The following is a 24,386-nucleotide window of genomic DNA, read 5'->3' on the forward strand; positions in this document are numbered from 1 at the left end:
TGGAGGTTTTGAGGCATCACACATTCAGGCACTTGTGTGATGGTAGCTAGGGCCAGGAGAATGGATAAAATGCTACCACAAAAATTGACACGAGATTTGGAGGTGGTGAATTATATGATACTCCTCTATTGACAGAAACGTTAAGGGTAAAAGGTATGGGGGGAAGCAGATAAGCTTCTAACTTCAAGTCCAGATATATAGGATGAGGAACTGGATTCCCAAATTGTATCAGAAGAAGGTTGACAAAGTCTCCAGTTTAAGCATGTCCAAAGTGGCAAGTCAAGAAGGGCAAGTGGTGAATCTTTTCACAACAGAGGATCACTTTTAATACTCTTCTTTGATGGGTTGCACCCTTATGGAAAAAACTGGGGACAAAATAGTGTTTCTTCACAAATAATGTAGGGATACCTGGGTGGCTCAGTCGGTTGGACGTCTGACTCTTGATTTCAGCTCAGGTCATGATCCCAGGGTCTTAGGATCAAGCCCCACATTGGGCTCTGTGTTTAGCATGAAGCCTGTTTAGATTTTCTCTCTCTCCCTCTCTCTGCTCCTCTCCCCTGCTCATGCATGTGCACTCTCTCTCTCTCTAAAATAAACAAACAAATAAATAAATGTGAATAAATAAATAATTACCTAATTTCCCCAAAGCTTGAAACTGTTGTTATGGCTTCAGGTCAGAATTTCTGAGGCTATAAATGTGAGCTTTGTGAATTTATCTATTCCCTTATTTCCTCAATGTCTGGAAATTTTCCTCATCCCCCACCCTTTGTTTTTACTATGTACTGTTTTAAACTAGGTACATATGCAATTTCTCCTGTGCTTTTGAAATGATTAAAACAGCTTTGAGGATGTAGCAGGAATAAAAGCGTGAGAGGCTCCCCTGAAGTTACTTCCACTCTCTGTGGAACTCTAAAGTCCTTCAGAAACTTCTAGGTTCCTTGCTTCAATTAATTGTGTTCTTTCTACTTTACTCTGCTCCCCAGTCTTTTATTGAAAAGCATATGGGATAAGTAGATTTTTATTTTAATCATTTTCATTACTGAGGTTGATTTAGACTCTCCTCTTTGAGATATTATAGACATAAAAATAGGGATAAACAGAAAGGTTGATTGTATGTAGAATTTGCTTCAAAAGCAAATTTATATGAATTGTGAAAAAGGCAGATATTTTGTAGATTTCCTTTGTCTGATTATGGATTTTTTTTTTGCAGTATAAGGGTAAAATATTTAAAAAAATTTTTTTTTTCTTAACGTTTATTTATTTTTGAGACAGAGAGAGAGCATGGATGGGGGAGAACTATATATGTATCATGATTGCATTTGGTTTTTTTTTAATGTTTATTTATTTTTGAGAAAGTAAGAGACAGCAGGGTGGGAGGGGGAGAGAGAGAGAGAGAGAGAGAGAGAAAGAGAGAGAAAGAGAGAATCCAAAGCAGGCTCCAGGCTCTTAGCTGTCAGCACGGAGTCTGATGTGGGCCTTTATCTCACGAAGTTCTGATCATGACCTGAGTCCAAATCAAGAGTTGGGCCCTTAACTGACTGAATCATCCAGATGCCCCAGCCAGTACTTTAATAATTGAAAGAAGAGTTTAATATATTTATTCCTCATACAGCATTAAAAAATAACCTTGTGAGTATTTTAATGCTAACATTTTCAAGTTCTATAAAATTCTACAAATGTACTTAACATATCCTATTTTTTAATAGAAAGACTAGTGAGAAATAAGTCAATTCAGTATTAGTATGGAAAATTATACTCATATATACAAGTTCACATCTTAAAGGATTCTTGATGTCATAAAATCCAGTTTCTTTTTTGACTGGTAAAATATAGAAATTGTGGTATCTTTTCCCCTCATATATAGTGAAATAACTATTGCCCCTGCTCAGTATTTTTTAAAATATATATTTCTTCTTCGTGTAAAAAATATTTTCTAAATTCTGCTCAAACAAAAAGAGGAAACCAAAATCAACTATAATCCTGCTATCCCCAAATTGCCACTATTAAATATTTGATACACAAAATTAGAATTATTTTTCTCTATTTAAATTTTATTTCCTTTAATAAGCCTTTGTGGGTGTTTTTAGGGTATGAGTGCTACACACTTCTTGTACAGTTTCTTCCTAGGGATTTTGTTTTTATTCGTTTAGTTGTAGTTGCTCTTTTGAGTCTGAGCTTTTCCATTATGTTTGAATTGAATATGAGATATTTATTATGTAACTGAACACTTTATTTAAATATTTTTATTAACCTTCATGGATTCGCTCTTGGTTCCATTAGTTTTTCCAGGACAATATTTTTATTTGATGCTAACTACAATATAAAATGTTTCATAATGGAAGTAATATGCACCATTCTGCTTAGAATTTAAAAGGGAATTCTGCATGCTAGAAAAATATTGCTTAAACTTAGGCCAAAGTATTTGAATTAACGTTTGAAATGTCATGAGATCTTTCATATGAAAAAGGTTATAATTTGATGCTACATCCAAGATATTTTTCCACGTTGGTGTTGTCCTCACACTGTTTGGCCTGGCAGAAGCCCTATCAATTTTGAAAACTTACCCTCACAGGATGATTGGCTAATCTACATATCTATACAGTTAGACAGTTTAGAGTTCACAAATTATCCATGCATTGTACAATTTTAAGCCTAAGTACAACTGACATTTTCTTCCTTAGTGTATTAAAAGAGATTTTCTCAGCAAAGAGAGGAATACAAATTTTCACACTGTAAAAAGATTACCTTGTTATATAAATGATCTCTTTGCTATTTTTTTCTCATCTCTAGAGAAGCTTACCTACCCCATAGAGACTAGTTGAGGTCATGGTTTTTTTTTTTTTTTTTGAGTTTAGATTCTCTATCAAGTCTGTAAAAATTAACTTTATATTAAAATCTTGATTCAATCCTGTAGCTACCGCAAAGCTATCATTACATTACATATCAAAACGTTCTTCCTACACTCTAAGAATCTTCTCATAGAAACATATTACTGGAAAATATTTTCAGTAATTGAATAGCTGTAAAATGTTTAACATTTTGATAATACTCATAAGCAATTTCTAAAATGTCACGTAATGTGAACATGAAATAATTTCTAAAACTGTGAAAGCTTTAAAATTATGTAACATGGAAAATTCTGTTCGAGTGGCCATTACTCAGCCAAAAGCATCTCAATGGCCAGCTGAAGTAGCCACTTTGAATTTCACTAGTAAGCATAAAGTTGAAATGGCCTAGATGACATATGCTTGTTTGGGAATCAGAGGCTGCTTGTTTTAGTACAGCTTCATAATCCCTTATCTGAAGTCTGTGGTGCCAGATGTAGTGTCAATTTTTCAGATTTTTAGAGCTGTGATATAGAGCATCTGCCCTATATTCCTTAAGACCGATGGTATCTGGGTAGCACCCCATACAGAAACATATTGACACTTTTGCACAAATGCATGAATGTCCACATTAAATAGAATAAACTTCAGTCTGGGTCAAATTTGCCGCCAAATGATTTCAGCTCAGATTGGATTTGGCCACAATAGTGATTATGAAATAAACCTTCATTTTCAGAGATTTTTGTGTTATGAGTATGATTTAGGACTTGAAGTTCTCTGTGATTTTGGTCATTTTTCTGGGCTGCCAACCATCTCATGCTAAAATGAGAAGTTGGACGAGCTAAATTTTATGCAAACCTTTCAGATTCTGAATCTGAATGTTTATTTAATCCACTGATATAAAAAACACTATAACTAAATCAGTTTTATATTATCTCACTTTAATAATTATTTAGTTCAGAGGTCCTCAACATCCCTGAAAGGTAAGTAGTAAGTAACTATGATTTATATATAAATATTAAAGAATGTAGGTCAAGAAGTGTTTTGGATTCATCTTCTGTACAGTTGCAACCAAACTAGATTTCAAGTTCATGAAGGCAGAGTAGTATTTTTTTTTTTTTTTTTTGCAATTTTGATTTCCAGAATGTATTCTTTAAAAAAATTTTTTTTTAAATGTTTATTTACTTTTGAGACAGAGAGAGACAGCATGAGTGGGGGAGGGGCAGAGAGAGAGAGGGAGACACAGAATCCGAAGCAGGCTCCAGGCTTTGAGCTGTTAGCACAGAGCCCAATGCGGGGCTCAAACCCACAAACTGTGAGATCATGACCTGAGCCGAAGTCGGACGCTTAGCCGACCAAGCCACCCAGGTGCCCCCAGAATATATTATAAGTTTCTTATGGTCATAATTAATATTTGAACCATGTAGAAATGGTGAGAAATGTTTGGACTTCATGACTTTTCTCTGAACATCAGGAGGAACAAATTAATCAATGTTAGATCAAAGTAACCTAAAGGGAGTCTGCAAAACCCCACTTTGATTCACAGCCTCGATCCTGCAATCTAAATCCCAAGACAAATGAGTCGTAAATCTGAGGGGGCTGGGCTCCCCACTGAGGAAAACCTAAAGTGAATCAATTAAAGAATTGGCGAGGTCTCTCCAAGATGGGGATAGTCAGCTCAGACGGGTGGGAGATTGAGATGAAAACCAGAGGTGAGATGTGGTAGGCAGAGCTCACAGACAGGTTGCTAAGTGCAGCATCCATTTGTTTTGGACACTCACTTTATTTGTGCAGTACCTTTGTTAAGAAAAAAGGAAAAAAAAGATGTACTTGATTATCTTTGGGCATGGAATGCTTTTCAGTTTTTCATGTTTTCTGCAGTCCCTATGATTTTCACTCTCTCATTGACCCGATGGCCTCTGAGGGCATGTAAATGTGCCATTTCTTCCTGTAGGCTATGCTATTAAGGCAGACTTATAAAAAATGAAAGTTTTTTGTTGGAAGAAAGAGGGTATAGTATGAACTAAGGAATTATTATCGCAGCCCTTCTGGGGGGCTAGAAGACATTGAGCTACTGCCAGCTACCTTTCATTGTTTTTCTCAAATGATATTTATTGAGCATTTACTACCTGTGCTAGATACCAGGAATACAATCAGAAGTAAGACGCACACAGGCCACAAGTTTGTGGAGGAGGACAGATATTGAATCAGGAAACATGCAGATGTGAAGACTGATACAAATTATTATGGAAAGGAAGGAATGGGATGAGAGAGAAACAAGGCATCCTCCCTTAGTTAGACGGAGAAGTCTGGTTAAGTCTCTCTGAGGAAGAACAACATGTTGGTGTAGCTGAAGGCTGAGTAGGAACCAACCAGGTAAAAAGAGGAAAAAAAATGTCTGTAAGGTAGAGAGGACAGCAAGTGGGAAGACCTTGAGGCAAAATAAACGTGGTATGTTTGAGAAATAGAAAGACCAGTGTGGTTGGAATGTGTGGATGAGGTGAGAATGGGGAGATGACCAAGGACAAGGTCTTGGAGGGCCTTATAAGCCTCTTGAAGAAGTTTGGGCACTATTTTAAAGAGTAAATGGGAAGCCATTGAAGGGACTCAGCAGGGTCAGACTAGAGTTTTTAAAGGGGTTGCTCAGGCTGCTGTTTGAAGAATGGACTATAAGGGTACAAAGTGGAACTGCTGCTGCCATCAGGCGGGTGGTGATGGTGGCTTGAGGCAGTACAGGTTGATAGATTGGATGTGCAATATCTTCCCCCCAAAAAGAAGAATCCTAACATAAGTTGTAGGTGTCAGTAGAAAGCAGACTATAGAGAGGATTGTCAATGTTACTGAGGGCTTGAAACAAGGATTCCTTGTAGAAGTTATTATACACTGGAGTTCATCCCTATATTCCAAAAGCTAGTGGGCAATCACCATGATTCTTGGGAACTTGGCAGTTTCCAAAGTCGTGTATGTGTACTACTTTCTCTTCCATTTAGCAAGGTTAGTTTTGCAAAAGCTACTAGATGTGAGTAGTTCAACCTAGTGGATATGGAACAAAATTTGTGAAAAATGGATACTGTTACTTAAGAACCACTTTACTAGTCTGTAGCCCCAGAGGTGCCCTAAAAAAGATGTCAGTTCAGTTCAGTGCTATTGCAGGTTGGGTTCTCAGGAAGGAGACACTGAGGCAGAGCTTAGGGTGCTGTGTATTCATTAGGCATCCAAACCTGTGAAAGGAAGAAGCAGCAGCAGGATTGGGCAGATGAAAAAGTCAGTTTCAATGTAGGTCCGATAAAGTCTGGGTCAACCCTGCCAGAAGATCTGGATCAAATATTGCCCATCAGGGTGACCCACACTGGGCCCAAACTGGTGGGGCTTTATAGTTCTGCCTTGCTCAGTCATTGGGTATAGGCTGCCCCAGCAATGGTATACCTTTGGACGAGGTAGCTCTCTGAAACTGAGTCTAACCCTGAAGGAAGTGACAGCTGGGAATCAAGTGCTTTCTAGAAATAGACGGCACATCCTAGTGTCTGCTACAAATGCTGATTTGTTTAATGTTACTAGTGAGTCATTTGGCTAACTGCTTTATTCTTTAATTTATGTAGCTTCTTTTTCCTAGGAACTCAGGATAAAGCTTACACAATTTTTAAATCACAAAATATCAGTCACTAAGGCAATCCAAGAGAAAGGGATTAAAATGTTGGAGGTTCAAAGGAGAGATCAAGAACAGGAAAAGCATAGAGGGAAAAAACTAATGGAAGGAAGCTTCTCGAGGGTGGAGAAGTAAATTTTAGTTAAATACAAAGAGTTCTGGCACCCAGTCCTGGGCCTTGTTTTAAAAAACAGTATGATTAACCCATCTTTAAAAACATTTGGAAAATAACACTGAAATTTAGCTGTCTTTTTTTATTTGACAGATATGGAGGACATGAATAAAAGAGACCAGCTATTCATGATGATTCAGAAAAATGATAGCCCAGGTATTATTTTCTACTTCCGTATCTGTTTTATGATTTATGGTGGATGATGCATGATGTAAAGTTGGAATGTTGATTTTCAAAATTTTAATGGAAAGCTCATTATTTGGTCATATTAAAGGTTTCTCCAGTTCCTTGCAATGCATGCTTTAATCTTTTCCAATAGTGATGAGGATAACCATACTTTCTTTTACTGTGCTTGTCCTTAAATCACTTGAAGCCTACTTAAAGTCATGAGATTCATGATATAATTAATTAATCTCAATTACTTTACATTACACAGTTTACTTATTCATATAATTGAGGCAAAAGTGCATTTTTTTTTTGTTTGGATTACTCAGATTATTATGCTTTATGCTACTTGGCCTATGAATACCTCCTACCTATGTTTTACTTTATCAAAACAGTTAATATCATACTAAACTAGGACACTTTATGTATTTGGATGGAGATTGGCTGCTTGGTCATTTTATATCATTTTATTCCTATTTGGCCCATTAAAATTTTAGGTTTTGTTTTCAATTTTTTTCAAATTTAATTGAAATTATTTCAATTTTTCTGTTAGAAATGCAGCTATGACTTAAAAAATCTACTTAATTTCATTCATAAGATGAAACTTAAATATTCACCATTGATGCCTAAAATTTTTTCATTTCTTTTTAATGTTTATTTTTGAGAGAGACGGAGACAGAGTGTGAGTGGGTTAGGGGCAGAGAGAAAGGGAGACACAGAATCCAAAGCAGGCTCCAGGATCTGAGCTGTCAGCATAGACCCTGACGCGGGGCTTGAACTCATGAACCGTGAGATCATGACCTGAGCCAAAATCAGACAGATGCTTAACCTACTGAGCCACCCAGGTGCCCTGACGCCTAAAACTTTTTAAATAAAAAGAATGGTCATACTTTGTATCTTGGCATTATAATTTTCTAAAATTCTCAATATATTTACTTAAATGGGAATATTCCCTTTATGTTCTTTTAAAAGTAATTTTATGCAAGAAATATACTGGTGATATTTTTAAATTTTCTAGAGATAGAGGTTCAAGTATAATATGAGTGTTGTAATATTTATTCTTGTTTTTGCTTAAAAATAATTAAAAATAAGACCAACATGTTACCATAACTATATTTAGACTTCCAATAATATGATACTATTTCTTTGTCATTTTCTTTTTTTGATGAAAAACAGACAATCTGATGTTCCATTTGAAAAATGGAATGAGAAGTACCAAGTATAAACCAGTAGACTATCAACAATTGCATGCATTGACTGAAGCAAAAAAATTAGCTTCTGCCTCTACAGAGCTAAAGGTTAGTTAGAAGTTATGCATATGTGTATGTGTGTTTTCTAGTTTTGGAAAATTGAATTTCCAGGAAGTAAAGTCATATTTATAAAGTAAATGTGAAAATAAATAACATTCTGAATAGTTTTTAGAATCTTCCAACTATTACTAGTAGTGAATAGCAACTATCATTTATTGAATGCTCTTGGACAATGTGGTATATAGCTTACATGCATTCCTCATGTAATGTTCATAACAACCCTGAGATATGAATTCAACTTTACTTTTATTTGTTTATTTATAAAAAGTTTATTTATTTTTTAAAAGTTTATTTTGAGAGAGAGAGAGAGAGCATGCATGTGCACATGGGAGAGGGGCAGAGACAGAGAGGGAGAGAGAGAATCCCAAGTGGACTCCCAGCTATGAGCCCAATGCAGAGCTCGATCTAACAGACCATGAGATCATGACCTGAGCCGAAATCAAGAGTTGATTGCTTAACCCACTCAGCTATCCAGCTGTCCCTCTACTTTTAGCTTTCAACAATTTCTAACTTGCTCTGAACAATAAAAATTGCAAATAAGGGACAGCCATGGATTATCATTTAAGGCTCTTTCTGCAACATCATACAAATATGCCCTCAGGTGCCTCTCTTTCCTACAATTTCCTTTTATGCCCTGATATCAGGAAAGGTGAACCTGGACTAGATTTGAAAAGGGTTTAGGTGCAAGTGATTGTGCACTGTATTTTAGGACCATGTATGGTTTAGGATTACTCATGCAGTATATTTCCCTCTTGTGCAAATAATAAAGTACATTATAAACAACATTTTCATTGCTTGGTTGCATTTTTAATTATTTTTTAAAAATCTGATTTGGCAAAGTAACGTATTAAGTAATTTACAAGTTTTTATTTTCATTTAATATTTTTGTGTTTTATTAGTTTTCGATGGCTTTTTATGGTTAATACCTTTTTCTTTTTCTTTTTTTTCAGTTTTTATTTAAATTTTAGTCAGTTCATGGTTAATACCTTTTTTTAAGATGTTTTAAAAATATTTTTATTATTTATTTTTGAGAGAGAGAGACAGAGACAGAGACAGAGCATGGGCGGGGGAGGGGCAGAGAGAGAGGGAGACTCAGAATCTAAAATAGGTTCCAGACTCTGAGCTGTCAGATTAGAGCCCGACATGGGGTCAAACCCACGAACCATGAGATCATGACTTGAGCTGAAGTTGGACGCTCAACGGACTGAACCACCCAGGTGCCCAATATCTTTTGGGCAAATGTTATGATTCCAAAACACATTTCATACCTATTCTAAAGAAATTACCATATATCCATGAGCTATATCCCCTCAAGTAAGGGAACCTCTCAAATACGACATTATTTGTTCAGTTCAGATATAACTTTAAAATAATTTGATATTATTGACATTATCAGGACAGTGAAAGAAATTTTATGGCAAAATCACTTATATAACTATCATCCTAATAGAACTATTTCATATTTCTGACTTATATTCTGATCCATTGTATTTATATCACATATACACTACATACATGTATAGAGACATAAACATATACATACACTTTTTATTTTCTCCCATGATAAACATAAACATGAAATCCTGTATACTTTCCCCCTAACACTTTGCCACATAATCTTTATAATATTTAATTACTCCAGTAAATAAATATTTATTATGTGGCTCAACGATACAATAATGAGCAAAATACATCCCTACCCTCATGGAATGTACTGTGTGCAGGAGAGGAGGAGGAGGAAAGTCAGTGTTTATCAAATAATAAAAACATGCTGTCTGGTGTGTACTAATAGGACTTGATCCTAGTTGAGTGGGAAGGCTTTTTTTGAGGCAATGACATTGGAAATGGGATTTCAAGGTCAATAAAAATGAAGTAAAAACAAGAGTGATGAGTACTTCAAATAGAAAAAGATGCATACCTTATCCTGATTTTTGGATATTGGGATTGTATCCAGTTTTATGATATTGGAAATCATGCTTTGGTAATTACATATCTTCATACAGAGACACCTTTCACATTTTAGAATCCTCTACCCCCATAGGATAAATTCCCATGATTGGCATGTTTGGGCTAAAAACTATGAATTTTATTTTTAAAAAAGTTCTTTCCCAAGGTATTGTTCTAATAAAGATACCATCACAGACACTTCTCTACACTCTTATCAGTACTGGAATATGTACATATATATTCATATAGATACACATACATTTTAAATATTATCTATGTATCTATTTGTCCACCAATCCATGCTTCTATGCATCCATCATCATTTACCAATTTTTTTTCTGGCTGAATGTGGAATGGTTGAATGTCAAAATCAGTGTTTGTTCAAAGTGAATTTCTCTTTGATGATAGAATCACTATCAAAGAATAAACATACTTTAAAATTTTAATTTTTAATGTGGTTTTCAAGTTTTGATATTAAGTTCAAGGGCAGTAATTTCTCAGCCCTGTCAGCTGCTAGATTGCTTCTCTGGTTACTGTGCTACATATTTGTGAGATTAAACAAATGATCACTTTCAACTGACATTTTAAATAACATCAATAACCTTGTTGTTTGTAGAATGTAATTCAGGAAGAAGCTTTTTAGTTACATATTTTCTAGGAATAACTGTACCTGGGATTTATTACTTGGCAAATCTCAAAAAATCCCTTGTCTTCAACTAGTGAAAGTGGTTCACAGTGTGTAGCAATCATTTTGATAAGCTTTTTGGTTCAATTTTTAGTTTCCATAGATTCATAATGATAAGGAATTGTCCTGTTAAGGCATTTTTATAATATCTGTTGTTTTGAATTCCAGTTAGTGAGAACAAAATGTGTCCTAGATACCTCATCATTTTCGAATACTTTCTTCTTTCCTTTTACGGTTTTTATTTTTTAGTATAGCTGGATTAAGAAAGATGTATTGGGAATGTTGTTTTACATGATTTTTGGTCTTACCTTTTCATTTAATTTAGAAGATAGCAAGTTGACATTTTGCTTTTAATGGACTCTTCTAAAATGTGAACAATTTCCAAATAGGACTTTTCTTTAAAAGACTCGTGGCTTAAATGGAATTAGATAACTGGAAATGAAAAATAATTCTTAAAGTTTATTTTGTTTAATGTTTTGAATGCTAAGATATATACCAACCAGTCTACACCAACTAGGATTGTGATAATAATGTCATCTCTATTATTCTTTCTTGTATTGGTATTTACATTTTTGTAAAATGTGCATTGGCTCAAGAAGAATACTTCTTCCTAATGTTACATGGTTAACACATTCTCTCAATATTTGTATTAAATATCAGTTTATTTCCTACTTCTTTTACTAATTAAATGTGTTTTTTCCTTGCACATGAGATTAGCAGCTTTAACAATCATTGTTAATTATTACAGCACTATACTCTGGCAATATTAAATGTAAACATACTTAAATTGAATGATAGAATGTTAACATTTAGAGCACATAAGGAGGTTTTGCTTCAACTTATATCTGGAATACTTAGTTATATTTGAAAATAAATTAACAATTTCTTTTTTTAAATTTTTTAATGTTTATTTATTTTTGAGAGAGAGAGAGAGAGAGAGAGAGAGAGAGAGAGACAGAGCAGGAGCAGGGGAAAGGTAGAGAGAGAGGGAGACACAGAATCTGAAGCAGGCTCCAGGCTCTGAGCTGTCAGCACAGAGCCCGACACAGGGCTCAAATTCACGAACCATGGACGCTTAACTGACTGAGCCACCCAGGCACCCCAACAATAATTTCTTGTAATAATTATTGTTAATTAACATTAAATTCAGAAGACCTGCCTGGTTTCTGTTACTGGTATTATACTGATCAGATGTGATAGTCCCTATAAAATCCCTGTCGTTGATCATGCACAAATTTTGGGCTGCCAGATAAGACACTGATATGGACGTTGAGTGATCTAGCTTTCACAGGCTGAGATCGAGTCTGAAGCCAAATAGTAGAGTTGGCCTGGAAACAGAGACCAATTTTAGGTACACTGTATGTTAACTATTCATTTCTAGTTTAGGTAAGTATAAAAGGGATCTTTATTATTATTTTTATTTGAATTGCTTTGCTTAGCAAGAATGGATATTTCTTCTTGTTCAACTAAGTATCTATCTACTAAATTTTTAAAAGAACATTATGAGAAATTGTGATCATATGCAAAATTAGAGTGAATGATATCATTATCTCTATGTAATTTATCTAGCTTCAACTATAATCAACTCTTGCCTATTGTTTTCTCTATACTCCCTACCATAACTTTCCCCTGTGCCAGGTTATTTTGAAACAAATCTCAGGCATCATAACATTTAACCACAATTATTTCAGTATGTATCTCTAAAAGATTAGGGCTACAAAACACCACCCCAAACCCTAAAATACCATTATCATTAAAATATTAATAATTTCTTAATTTCAAATATCCAGTGTTAAATTTCCCTGATTGTCTTCAATTTTTTTCTTAAAGTTTGTTTAAATCAGCATCTAAGTAAGATCCATATATTATAATTGATTTTTATTTTTTAGATATCCTCCTCTATCCTCCTGTGTTTTTGTAATTTATTTTTTGAAGAAATTGTATTTCTTACAGTCTGGATTTTGCTGATTACATCCTGGTGGTGTCATTTAACATGTGTTTCTGTCTCTTGTATTTCCAGTAAACTGGTGGTTATATCTGGAAACTTGATCAGATTCCGGTTCAATTTATTTTGGCAAGAACACTTATTGATGGAGTTTTTGTGCTACATTCTTTTTCTATCACAAAGAGTGCTTCAGTGAATAGTTTTGTTCATTTATCTTCTTACATAGTTTTACCAATATAGTTCTCAGATTGATTTCTATGAATAAGGTTAGGTCTAGGTCAAAGGGCAAATCCATAAGAAATTTTGCCCCACCTCCAGATTCCCTTCTGTGGGGGGCTGCATCATTTTGCATTTCCACTAGCAACATAGGAAAGAGCATGTTTCCCTATGGCCTCACAGAGTGTTTTGTGAAACATCTGAGGTTTTGTTAACCTGCTAGATGAGAAATTTCATTTCAGTGTAGTTGGGTTTTCTCTTTTTATTTTTGTTAATAGCTCTTTATACATTTAACTCTTCTTTTATCTTTATTGAGATATAACTCACATATACTAAAGTGTACATACCTCACCTATAATAAAGTGCACAACTCTTAAGTGTACACCTTGATGAATTTTGACAAATGTATACACATATGTAACCAACACTTCAGTTGCCCACTAGCTATTGTTGCATATATCTAAAGATAGGTCATCTGACCCGAAGGGCTATCATGGTATCTCAAGGTGCCTACCTAGAGTCTTATTATTATCTTGGATCATCACATTAAACCACATAGGAAACCTCTAGTTTCAGATTCCTTGATGAATTTATTATTTTTGCTATTTTTAATTCATCAACATTCCGTATAAGTCATCATCCACCTTAAATATTGATTTCGTATGGCTTACTGCCCAGCAAAATGAATTGGAATCTCCTAGAAATCTATTGATAGAGATCCAACTTTAAATCTTTTTGTTCTTTTAAGACTTTATTTTTCTTCACTTTTGGCCTGAGGATAGAAGTGGAGTCAATGAGTGAACTTACAAAAAATCAAGATGTTCTTTAAAATATTGGAAATGTCTAGTGAAAAATAGTAGCTTTATTTTGACTTTTATAGTCTACTTAATTGGTCTTTCTCTGGGCTCAAAGACAGCATTGATTTTTTTAAGCCATTAAAACGTGTCCACATCTTTCACCAATGTGTTTTAATTTTTTTGTACGACATGGACCAAATATGTCAAAGAAATCTAATTTTAAAAGTTGTGTCTGCTGCAACAAACTTTAGAGGCTGTAGGTGGCAAACAGTTGCAATGAGTTTTAAGCATTCTTAAAGCAAACACTAGAGCATCAGATTTTAGAAACATGTACTTTTATGTTTTCAGTAGGTAGAATGAGGATTGCTGAATGTTTTTCTGCAGTGTCCTGTTCTTATTTAAATATACTTTTCTCCTAAATTTCATAATTGTAGCCCTCTTAAGACCCCCTGAGGAAAAGATTTGACTTTGACTCCATGTTTTTGTTTTCTTACACCCCTAATTTTGAATCAGTAACCAGAACAGTGGAAGGATAAACTCAAGGTTGAAGTAATCAGTGAATGACAGCTAGAAATAGCATGCATTCTGAAGAGTCTTTTTAGGATTTGTCTTCTGAAGTTTTTATATCTTCAGCATTGAAGATGTATCTGTTAAGGCTTTCAGGATACCAAGTATTCTAGTAGCAGAGAAAATATAAAATATGCATGTTTCATCAAATTTCTGATTTGAGAATAGCGCTTTCATAGACATTTAGAAGTACTAATACGGAATACGTGAATTCACCATACACGTACGTATCAGTCAGCATCCAACCAGGAAACAGACACTGAAGACTAAGAGAGGACAGGTCTTTAATACAGGAAATTGTTACACAGGTGTAGAGCTGAGAAGGCAAACAGGATACCATGAAGTAATGTAGAGGTTAACAACAGAAGGCGCTCCCATGCCTAGGTCAGAGGGACATTAGACAAAGCAAGGCTGTACCACATTCCATCTGCTGAATTTACCCAGAAATTGTTGGAACTGTATTAGAACTGTCAAGAAAAGTCAGAGCAATGGAGAAGATGCAGATGCTCCTGGAGATGATTGTGATACTAGAGAAGGCAGGCGGAGTAATCCTTTGGCTTCTCCTTTCCCCCCTCCCTTCAGGATCCTACTACTAGTGTCTCCCTTGGCTGAACCTGGCTGCAAGTCAGCTAGTCGGGGTGTCTGGGAAACACAGGCTGCTCTGTGATATGGAGCAGATCAGGGAGATGGCCAACAATGGACATTAAGGCAAACAGATCCAGGCCTGATACAATTTGTCAACAAACTCCAAAGTACTAATTATGTGCTACATTTTTGAAAAGCCATACAATCTGGGGAAAATTTAAATTTAGTCAAAAATGTGGGTTTCAATGCTACACGAGTTTTCAGGTTTCAGTTTTCAATATAAAGTTGACATATTTCTTTGTCAACTTCTGTACCTTCAAATAAATACTTGCCTAAATTTTTAAAAGTATTTTACTAACATTTAAAAAACTTTATTTATGAAGGCATGGAGTTGAAAGATTAAAATTACATGTTCAAGGTCCTATTTCTAGTAGGTGCTGAAGCTGAGACAAAAGCCAGGCCTCCTAACAACTTATCCAATGACTTTTCCCCATCCTATGCTGAAGGATCATGTAAAAGCCAATGTGAACACTAAGGTTCTATGTAATTCTGACATTTATGAGCTTTAGGATCTTGGCCACGTTTTTTAACCTCTCTGAACTTCAGTCCTCATGCATCAGTGGGAATAGTGATGCCCATAGTGCCTGGCAGGGAAGATGTATCAAAAAGATGAGAAAATATATGGAAAGCTACTGAAAAATTTTCTGAGACTACATGAATTAAGGTGTTATTTGTTGTATGTATGGAAAATATAATTACCTATCTTTTCATAGATACTTTAAAAACAATTTTTAAATTGGCCAGTATTCCAAACCAGTTTCTCTTTCACCTCCCTGGTTTTTGTTTAATGAATTATTTATTTTAAGGTGGGCTCTGTCTCAGAAGTTGCACTAATAGGACTGAACAGAGATAAATATGTAACTTAGAAATTACAAATTAAACAATTTCATTGTGGAAAACACATTCAGAAAACATTGGAATTGCTCCTCTTTTGTTCCTCTAAATCTAGATCCGAAAAGCAGTGCAGACTTCAAAAGCATCTAAAGAGCAGACACTAATAAAACAACACAAGCAAGTGTGGTGGCAGGAACACCAAAGGCTAAATGACGTCAGGTAAGAATCGAGGGAAATCTCTATAAGAACATTTAAGACTCGCTAAGAGTTGTACTTACTTAGACGTTCTATAACGTTCCGTGTTAATGAAGCCATTAAACTAAAAATATAAAGTTATGCTTTGTGAGTCAAATTAAAATTCTTTCATTTCCTCAATTTAATTTGGAATCCAGCAAATATGTTAATATGGCTTTTGCTTTGCTTTGGAAGAAAAGATAATCTTCTATATCTGCTGATCACTTAACTCTTCTACACTCCCTTTCATACTTGTAATTACTCATTTTACTCTTAGCATATTGAATTATAATGTCTTATTTACATGTTTGCTTTCCCTATGAAGTGGCAAACAAGGGCAAACATACCATCAGCTTCATCTTTTCCTTGTAGGATTTGGAGGAGATCTTTGACTGCTTTCAATGAATGAATGAATGAATGAAGGAACTCAGGGATTCAAGTTGTTGACTGATTTCTAGATGTAACTGCATTATGACTAAGTCAATTTGCATTTTTGACTTTTGTCATTATTTCCAGCTCTCATTTCAAGGTGAAGTAACAAAATAATGATTCTATACTTGTTCTTAAATGTAATCTTTGAAAAATAAATTTCTTTTCAAAGGGCAGGGCAAAAGGAGAAGGCAGATGTGTTTTCCCTCCATTTGAGGCAATATACTAGTTTTAAGGTATACTTTAAAAATGTATATTTTAATCGGATATTGTACATCACAATAGATTATTTTTGTAGTTTACTCAAATTCAAATTTCTAAAGGTCATTAACTTTACTTTTTTTTTTTACCTGTTAGAAATATGAATTAGAATAGAACTGAATTGGCAAATGGTTTTTGAGCAAATTGACATTTTTAGCCCTATCAAGTCTTTCAATTCACCATTTATTTTAGTCTAGTGTCTTTCAATAGATATAGAGATCTTTCATATCTTTTATAGGTTTATTTCTAAATACTTTATTTTTATGCTATTGTAAAAAGATATTTATTTATTTATTTATTTATTTATTTATTTATTTATTTAACATCCAAGTTAGTTAGCATACAGTGCAACAATGATTTCAGGAGTAGATTCCTTAATGCCCCTTATTCATTTAGCCCATCTCCCCTCCCACAACCCTTCCAGTAACCCTCTGTTTGTTCTCCATATTTAAGAGTCTCTTATGTTTTGTTTACCCCCCTGTTTTTATATTATTTTTGCTTCCCTTCTCTTGTATTCATCTGTTTTGATCTTAAATGCCTCATATGAGTGAAGTCATGTGATATTTGTCTTTCTCTGACTGACTAATTTTGCTTAGCTTAATACCCTTCAGTTCCATCCACATAGTTGCAAATGGCAAGATTTCATTGTTTTTGATTGCTGAGTAATACTCCATTGTGTATATATACCACATCTTCTTTATCCATTCATCCATCGATGGACATTTGGGCTCTTTCCATACTTTGGCTATTGTCAATAGTACTGCTATAAACATTGGGGTACATGTGCCCCTTTGAAACAGCACACCTGTATGCCTTGGATAAGTACCTACTAGTGCAATTGCTGGGTCATAGGGTAGTTCTATTTTTAATTTTTTGAGGAACCTCCATATTGTTTTCCAGAGTGGCTTCACCAATTTGCATTCCCACCAGCAGTGCAAAAGAGATCCTCTTTCTCCGCATCCTCACCAACGTCTGTTGTTGCCTGAGTTGTTAATGTTAGCCATTCTGACAGGTGTAAGGTGGTATCTCATTGTAGTTTTGACTTGTATTTCCCTGATGATGAGTCATGTTGAGCATTTTTTCATGTGTAGGTTGGTCATCTGGATGTCTTCTTCGGAGAAGTGTCTATTCATGTCTTTTGCCCATTTCTTCCCTGGATTATTTGTTTTTTTGGGTGTTGAGTTTGATAAGTTCTTTATAGATTTTGGATACTAACCCTTTATCTGATATGTGATTTGCCAATATCTTCTCCCATTCTGTCGGTTGCCTTTTAGTTTTGGTGATTGTTTCTTTCGCTGTGCAGAAGCTTTTTATTTTGATGAGGTCCCAATAGTTCATTTTTGCTTTTGTTTCCCTTGCCTCCAGAGACGTGTTGAGTAAGAAGTTTCTATGGCCGAGGTCAAAGAGGTTTTTCCTGCTTCTCCTCGAGGATTTTGATGGCTTCCTGTCTTATGTTTAGGTCTTTCACCCATTTTGAGTTTATTTTTGTGTATGGTGTAAGAAAGTGGTCCAGGTTCATTCTTCTGCATGTCACTGTCCAGTTTTCCCAGCACCACTTGCTGAAGAGACTGTCTTTATTCCACTGGATATTCTTTCCTGCTTTGCCAAAGATTAGTTGGCCATATGTTTGTGGGTCCATTTCTGGGTTCTCTATTCTGTTCCATTGATCTGAGAGTCTGCTCTTGTGCCAGTACCATACTGTCTTGATAATTATAGCTTTGTTATACAGCTTGGAGTCTGGGAGTGTGATGCCAACAGCTTTGGTTTTATTTTTCAAGCTTGCTTTGGCTATTTGGGGTCTTTTCTGGTTCCATACAAATTTTAGGATTGTTTGTTGTTGCTCTGTGAAGAATGCTGTTGTTATTTTGATAGGGATTGCATTGAATATGTAGATTGCTTTGGGTAGTATTGATATTTTAACAATGTTTGCTCTTCCAATCCAGGAGCATGGAATATTTTTTTCATTTTTTTCAATTTCTTTCATAAGCTTTCTATAGTTTTCAGTGTATAGTTTTTTCACCTCTTTGTTTAGGTTGATTCCTAGCTATTTTATGGCTTTTGGAGCAATTGTAAATGGGATCGATTCCTTGATTTCTCTTTCTGTTGCTTCATTGTTGGTGTATGAGAATGCAACCAATTTCTGTGCATTGATTTTATATACTGCAACTTTGCTGAATTCATGGATCAGTTCTAGCAGTTTTTTGGTGGAATCTTTGGGTTTTCCATATAGAATATCATGTCATCTGCAAAGAGTGAAATTTGACTTCTTCCTGACTGATTTGGATGCCTTTTATTCCTTTGTGTTGTCTAATTGCTGAGGCTAAGACTTCTAATACTATGTTGAATAACAGTGGCAAGAGTGGACATCCCCCCTGTCTTGTTCCTGACCTTAGGGGGAAAGCTCTCAGTTTTTCCCCATTGAGGATGATATTAGCAGTGGATCTTTTATATATGGCTTTTATGATTTTGAGGTATGATCCTTCTATCCCTACTTTCTTGAGGGTTGTTATCAAGAAAGGATGCTGTATTTTGTCAAATGCTTTCTCTGCATCTATTGAGAGGATCATGTGGTTTTTGTCATTTCTTTTATTGATGTGATGTATAACATGGATTGTTTTGTGGATATTGAACCAGCCCTGCATCCTAGGCATAAATCCCACTTGGTCATGGTGAATAATTTTTTTAATGTATTGTTGGATCTGGATGGCTAGTATCTTGTTGAGGATTTTTGCATCCATGTTCATCAGGAAAATTGGGCTATGCATCCTTTTTAGTAGGGTCTTTGTCTGGTTTTGGAATCAAGATAATGCTGGCTTCATGGAAAGAGTTTGGAAGTTTTCTTTCCATTTCTATTTTTTGGAACAGCTTCAAGAGAATAGGTGTTAACTTTTCTCTAAATGTTTGGTAGAATTCCCCTGTAAAGCAATCTGGCCCTGGACTCTTGTTGTTTGGGAGATTTTTGATTACTAATTCAATTTCTTTACTGGCTATAGATGTGTTTGAATTTTTTATTTCTTCCTGTTTCAGTTTTGGTAGTTTACATGTTTCTAGGAATTTTTCCATTTCTTCCAGATTGCCCATTTTATTGGCGTATAATTGCTCATAACATTCTCTTATTATTGTTTGTATTTCTGCAGTGTTGATTGTGATCTCTCCTCTTTCATTCTTTTTCTTTTTAATGTTTATTTATTTTTGAGAGAGAGACAGAGTGCAAGTCAGGGAGGGGCAGGTAGAGAAGGAGACACAGAATCTGAAGCAGGCTCCAGGCTCTGAGCTGTCAGCACAGAAGCTGATGTGGGACTCGAACCCACGAACTGTGAGATCATGACCTGAGCTGAAGTCGGACACAACCCACTGAGCCACCCAGGCGCCCCTCTCCTCTTTCTTTCTTGATTTTACATATTTGGGTCCTTGCCTTTTTCTTTTTGATCAAACTGGCTAGGGGTTTATCAATTTTGTTAATTCTTTCAGAGAACCAGCTCCTGGTTTCATTGATCTGTTCTACTGTTTTTTTGGTTTCGATAGCATTATGCTCTAATCTTTATTATTCCCTGTCTTCTGCTGGTTTTGGGTTTTATTTGATTTTCTTTTTCCAGCTCATTGAGATGTAAGGTTAAGTTGTATATCTGAGAACTTTCTTCCTTCTTTAGGAAGGCCTGGATTACTATATACTTCCCTCTTATGACCACCTTTTCTGTGACAGTTTTTATTTTATTTTATTTTTTTAATTTTTAGTTTCTTAATGTGAAATTTATTGTCAAATTGGTTTTCTTACAACACCCAGTGTTCATCCCAACAGGTGCCCTTCTCAATGCCTATCACCCACTCTCCCACCCCCCCATCAACCATCAGTTTATTCTCAGTTTTTTTTTAATTTTTAAAAAAAATGTTTATTTTTGAGAGAGACAGAGGCAGAATGTGAGTGGGTTAGGAGCAGACAGAGAGGGAGACACAGAATCCGAAGTGGGCTCCAGGCTCTGAGCTGTCAGCACAGAGCCTGATGCAGGGCTTGAACTCATGAGCTGTGAGATCATGACCTGAGCCAAAGTTGGATGCTCAACCGACTGAGCCACCCAGGTGCCCCAGTGTATTCTCAGTTTTTAAGAGTCTCTTATGGTTTGGCTCCCTCCCTCTCAAATTTTTTTTCCCTTCTCCTCCTCCATGGTCTTCTGTTAAGATTCTCAGGATCCACCTAAGAGTAAAACATATGGTATCTGTCTTTCTCTGTATGACTTATTTCACTTAGCATAACACTCTCCAGTTCCATCCACGTTGCTACAAAGGCCACATTTCATTCTTTCTCATTGCCAAGTATATTCCATTGTGTCTATAAACCACAATTTCTTTATCCATTCATCAGTTGATGGACATTTAGGCTCTTTCCATAATTTGGCTACTGGTGAAAGTGCTGCTATAAACATTGGGGTACAAGTGCCCCTATGCATCAGCACTCCTGTATCCCTTGGGTAAATTCCTAGAAGTGCTATTGCTGAGACATAAGGTAGTTGTATTTAATTTTTTGAGGAACCTCCACATTGTTTTCCAGAGTGGCTGCACCAGTTTGCATTCCCACCAACAGTGCAAGAGGGTTCCCATTTCTCCACATCCTCTCCTGCATCTATAGTCTCCTGATTTGTTCATTGTAGCCATTCTAACTGGCATGAGGTGGTATCTCAGTGTGGTTTTGATTTGTATTTCCCTGATGAGGAATGACATTGAGTATCTTTTCATGTGCCTATTGGCCATCATGTCTTCTTTAGAGAGACAGTTTTTATTTTAAACTTTATTTATTTTGAGAGAGACAGAGAGCACACGCATGAGCTAGGGAGGGGCAGAGAGAGGGAGAATCTCAATCAGGCTCCGCATGGTCAGGATGGAGCCTGATGTGGGGTTTGAACTCACAAACCCATGAGATCCCAACCTGAGAAGGAATCGAGAGTCAGATGCTTAACTTACTGAACCGCCCAAGCAGCCCTATAATTTTTATTTTAACAAGAATTGTTGAATCATAAAATTTTCAGGGTTTATTTGTACACCTTACTACTTTCACTACACAGGGATGTTTTATAACCAAATCTCTGTTAGGAATACATATAGTCTTTTGCTCACACTTTTAGTTTTATAACATTTTTTAAATATCACCTTTTTACAGAGGATATCACGAGGTTTTACCAACAACAATTAAATGTTGTCTGTAAATGCATCTTTAAAGATAAAATTAACACCAGCATTCACACTGTATGACTCAGAGCATCAGAGAACTCTCTAAGCCCAGCTCCTGAGTTCATTCTCTAGCCATTGGTTGTGTGACTCCCTTTGTTGTCTCTGTGGTTTGCTCATTTGGGATAGACTCTTTCAACTGAGAAGTGGATGCAATAGCTGATTCTAAGAAACCAAGCTTTCTGACCTGCTGATTTTCTGCAGGTCTCCTGGCTATTAATTCCATTATTGGAACTTTAACGTATTCTCTTGCTCTGCCTTTCGTGATCCACGTCCCTTTGCTAATTGTTTGCTTAAATGGCTTCTGACTACCATTCTTGGACCTGTAGTTTGCTTGTTCTACCAAAACTGGTAATTAAGTGGCTAGGCTAGTCATCTCAGGAAGCTCTGGGAATGTTTGATGTTCTGAGGAGACAGATTCTACATCTATAACTTTGGCACCCTCCTGGAAGGATGAGGACCTATATGACAGTGGACTCCTGAGAGTTCAAGAACACCCTTCACCAGGCTGGTTTACCTTACAGGTGGTTACATTGCAACTAGGCAGATCTAGGAAGTAGATTAACATATCATCAAGCAAATGGTCACACAAGAACTCAAGAGGCTTTTTTGTAGTACCATCATATTTATTGGAAACAGAGGATAGCCCATACAGCATTGGGAGGTACTTAAATTGGCATACATGGGCACAGAAAGTTGCCTTATATTTGTTCCCTCTTCAGATGGGAGGAGGTTGTAATCTGCACAGAGTTCCAACTTGAAGAACCCGGGGGCCTAGTCTAGCATGTCATTGATGAACAGGGCAGGGTTCTCTTCTCCAGAGTTACCATTTTTAATGCTCTTGAGTTGCACCGCAATCTTTATATTTCCTAAATCATATTCTGCAAAACAAATATTCTGCAAGTTACTCCATGGAGAATAATGAATTTCATGTTCCTATAAATTAGAAAATACATTTCCTACCGTTTTTGTATAACCTCATTGTATTTTAGCATAATCAAGTTTTTGAGAAATCCTTCACTGTAGAAACATATCTGATTTTATTTACTATTTCCCATCCCCCTCCCTCCCCATGGCATCTCATTGACATTACTGTTTTATAGAACACAATTCAGGAAATGTTAGCCTTCATTCACAAGCTAGTTTCAGATTGTCATAGTTCTAGAAGGCATAAAAAATGCTTTTGGATTTTGTTGGGCCATCAGGACAATCAGCAAAAAGGGCTGGTCTTGGCAGATGGGTAGGGTTGTTAATCTAGGAAGCTAGGATGGAACTTACCAGAATTATTACATGCAAGTAGCAGGTTGGTCTCCTGTGTGAACAAAGCCACTTCTCCTGTTGGCTTATATGTTTTACTATGACTTTCTGGATGCTGAAATATAAGTAGGAGAGCTAGAAGGTTGATAAGTACTATGTTTTTGTTTATACAAATCCACTATGAAATAATTTCTGGTTTTAGAGCTTAGGTTTTGCACCCATTCTCCATGTAACAGTTTCAAATGTAATCTAAAAAATGCTTCTGGCAAAAACTACATAAAGAGTAGACAGCGAAGTGTCATCTACAATAGCACCCCCCCCCTTATACATGCAAATAAAGTCTCTGTCCCATGTAAGTGAGCTGGTTTAGAAGATGATGCCACATATATAAAATAGAATACCATGCAGCCATTAAAATAAAGGATAATTATGAGAATTATTTAGAAATATCTTAAATGTTATTGAAAAACCCCAATATAAGATGATGAATATTACCATTAATTACCAATTAATTCATAATTATAGTTATTTAACATACATATGCCTGTGGACAAGGGCTAGAAACTTATATGCAAAAATAAAAATAATAATTGTAGTAAAGTGTTATAATTGTTGATAATTTATTATTTTATACCATTTCCAATATTATATTTTAACAATCACAACAAATCAAAACTCTTCTATGATTTCGTTAAATCTGCCGTAAGCAAGGGATAGACTACAATGTTTTCAGATGTCCAGTTTCAGCTGGTTATGGTTGTACTCTAAAAATGACTATATTGAAATAAAATAAAAATCATTAAGATTTATTGCTTTTATTAGTCTATAAAAACAAAACATACCTTTACTCTCATTTCTCTAGTTCAGGACCTCATCATCTCTTAACTTTTGGAATAACTACCTTGTTGGTCCAGGTTAACCTGATCCTCTCCTTTTCATTTTCTGTTTTTATTTGACTACCCCTCCTTCCAACTCATCCTCTGTTTTGCTACATGGGAATCTTTCTTTCTTCTTCTTCTTCTTCTTTTTTTTAATGCTCATTCATTTTCCGAGAGAGAGACTGAGCACAAATTGGGGAGGGGCAGAGAGGGAGACACAGAATCTAAAGCAGGCTCCAGGTCTGAGCTGTCAGCACAGAGCCCCATGTGGGGCTTGAACCCATGAGTCATGAGACCATGACCTGAGCTGAAGTCGGAGGCTTAACCTACTGAGCCACCCAGGTTCCCCTGCC

The 24,386-nt window shown here is 35.7% G+C and overlaps 1 protein-coding gene across 2 annotated transcripts in view; it reads left to right on the plus strand.

Moving 5' to 3' along the window:
• Positions 1-24,386, plus strand: part of CCDC148 (coiled-coil domain containing 148) — a 246,819-nt gene that overhangs the window by 59,495 nt on the left and 162,938 nt on the right. The window contains exons 2-4 of one of the 2 annotated variants that reach the window (XM_060626781.3): positions 6,737-6,799; positions 7,985-8,106; positions 15,870-15,973. In XM_060626781.3, the coding sequence (XP_060482764.2) occupies positions 6,739-6,799; positions 7,985-8,106; positions 15,870-15,973 (287 nt within the window). In that variant the 5' untranslated portion in view covers positions 6,737-6,738. The remainder of the gene's footprint in view (positions 1-6,736; positions 6,800-7,984; positions 8,107-15,869; positions 15,974-24,386) is intronic. The other variant, XM_060626782.3, reaches the window with a different exon arrangement.

The sequence above is a fragment of the Panthera onca genome, chromosome C1 (assembly GCF_046562875.1).
Source record: "Panthera onca isolate mPanOnc1 chromosome C1, mPanOnc1 haplotype 2, whole genome shotgun sequence".
NCBI classification, from domain to species: domain Eukaryota; kingdom Metazoa; phylum Chordata; class Mammalia; order Carnivora; family Felidae; genus Panthera; species Panthera onca.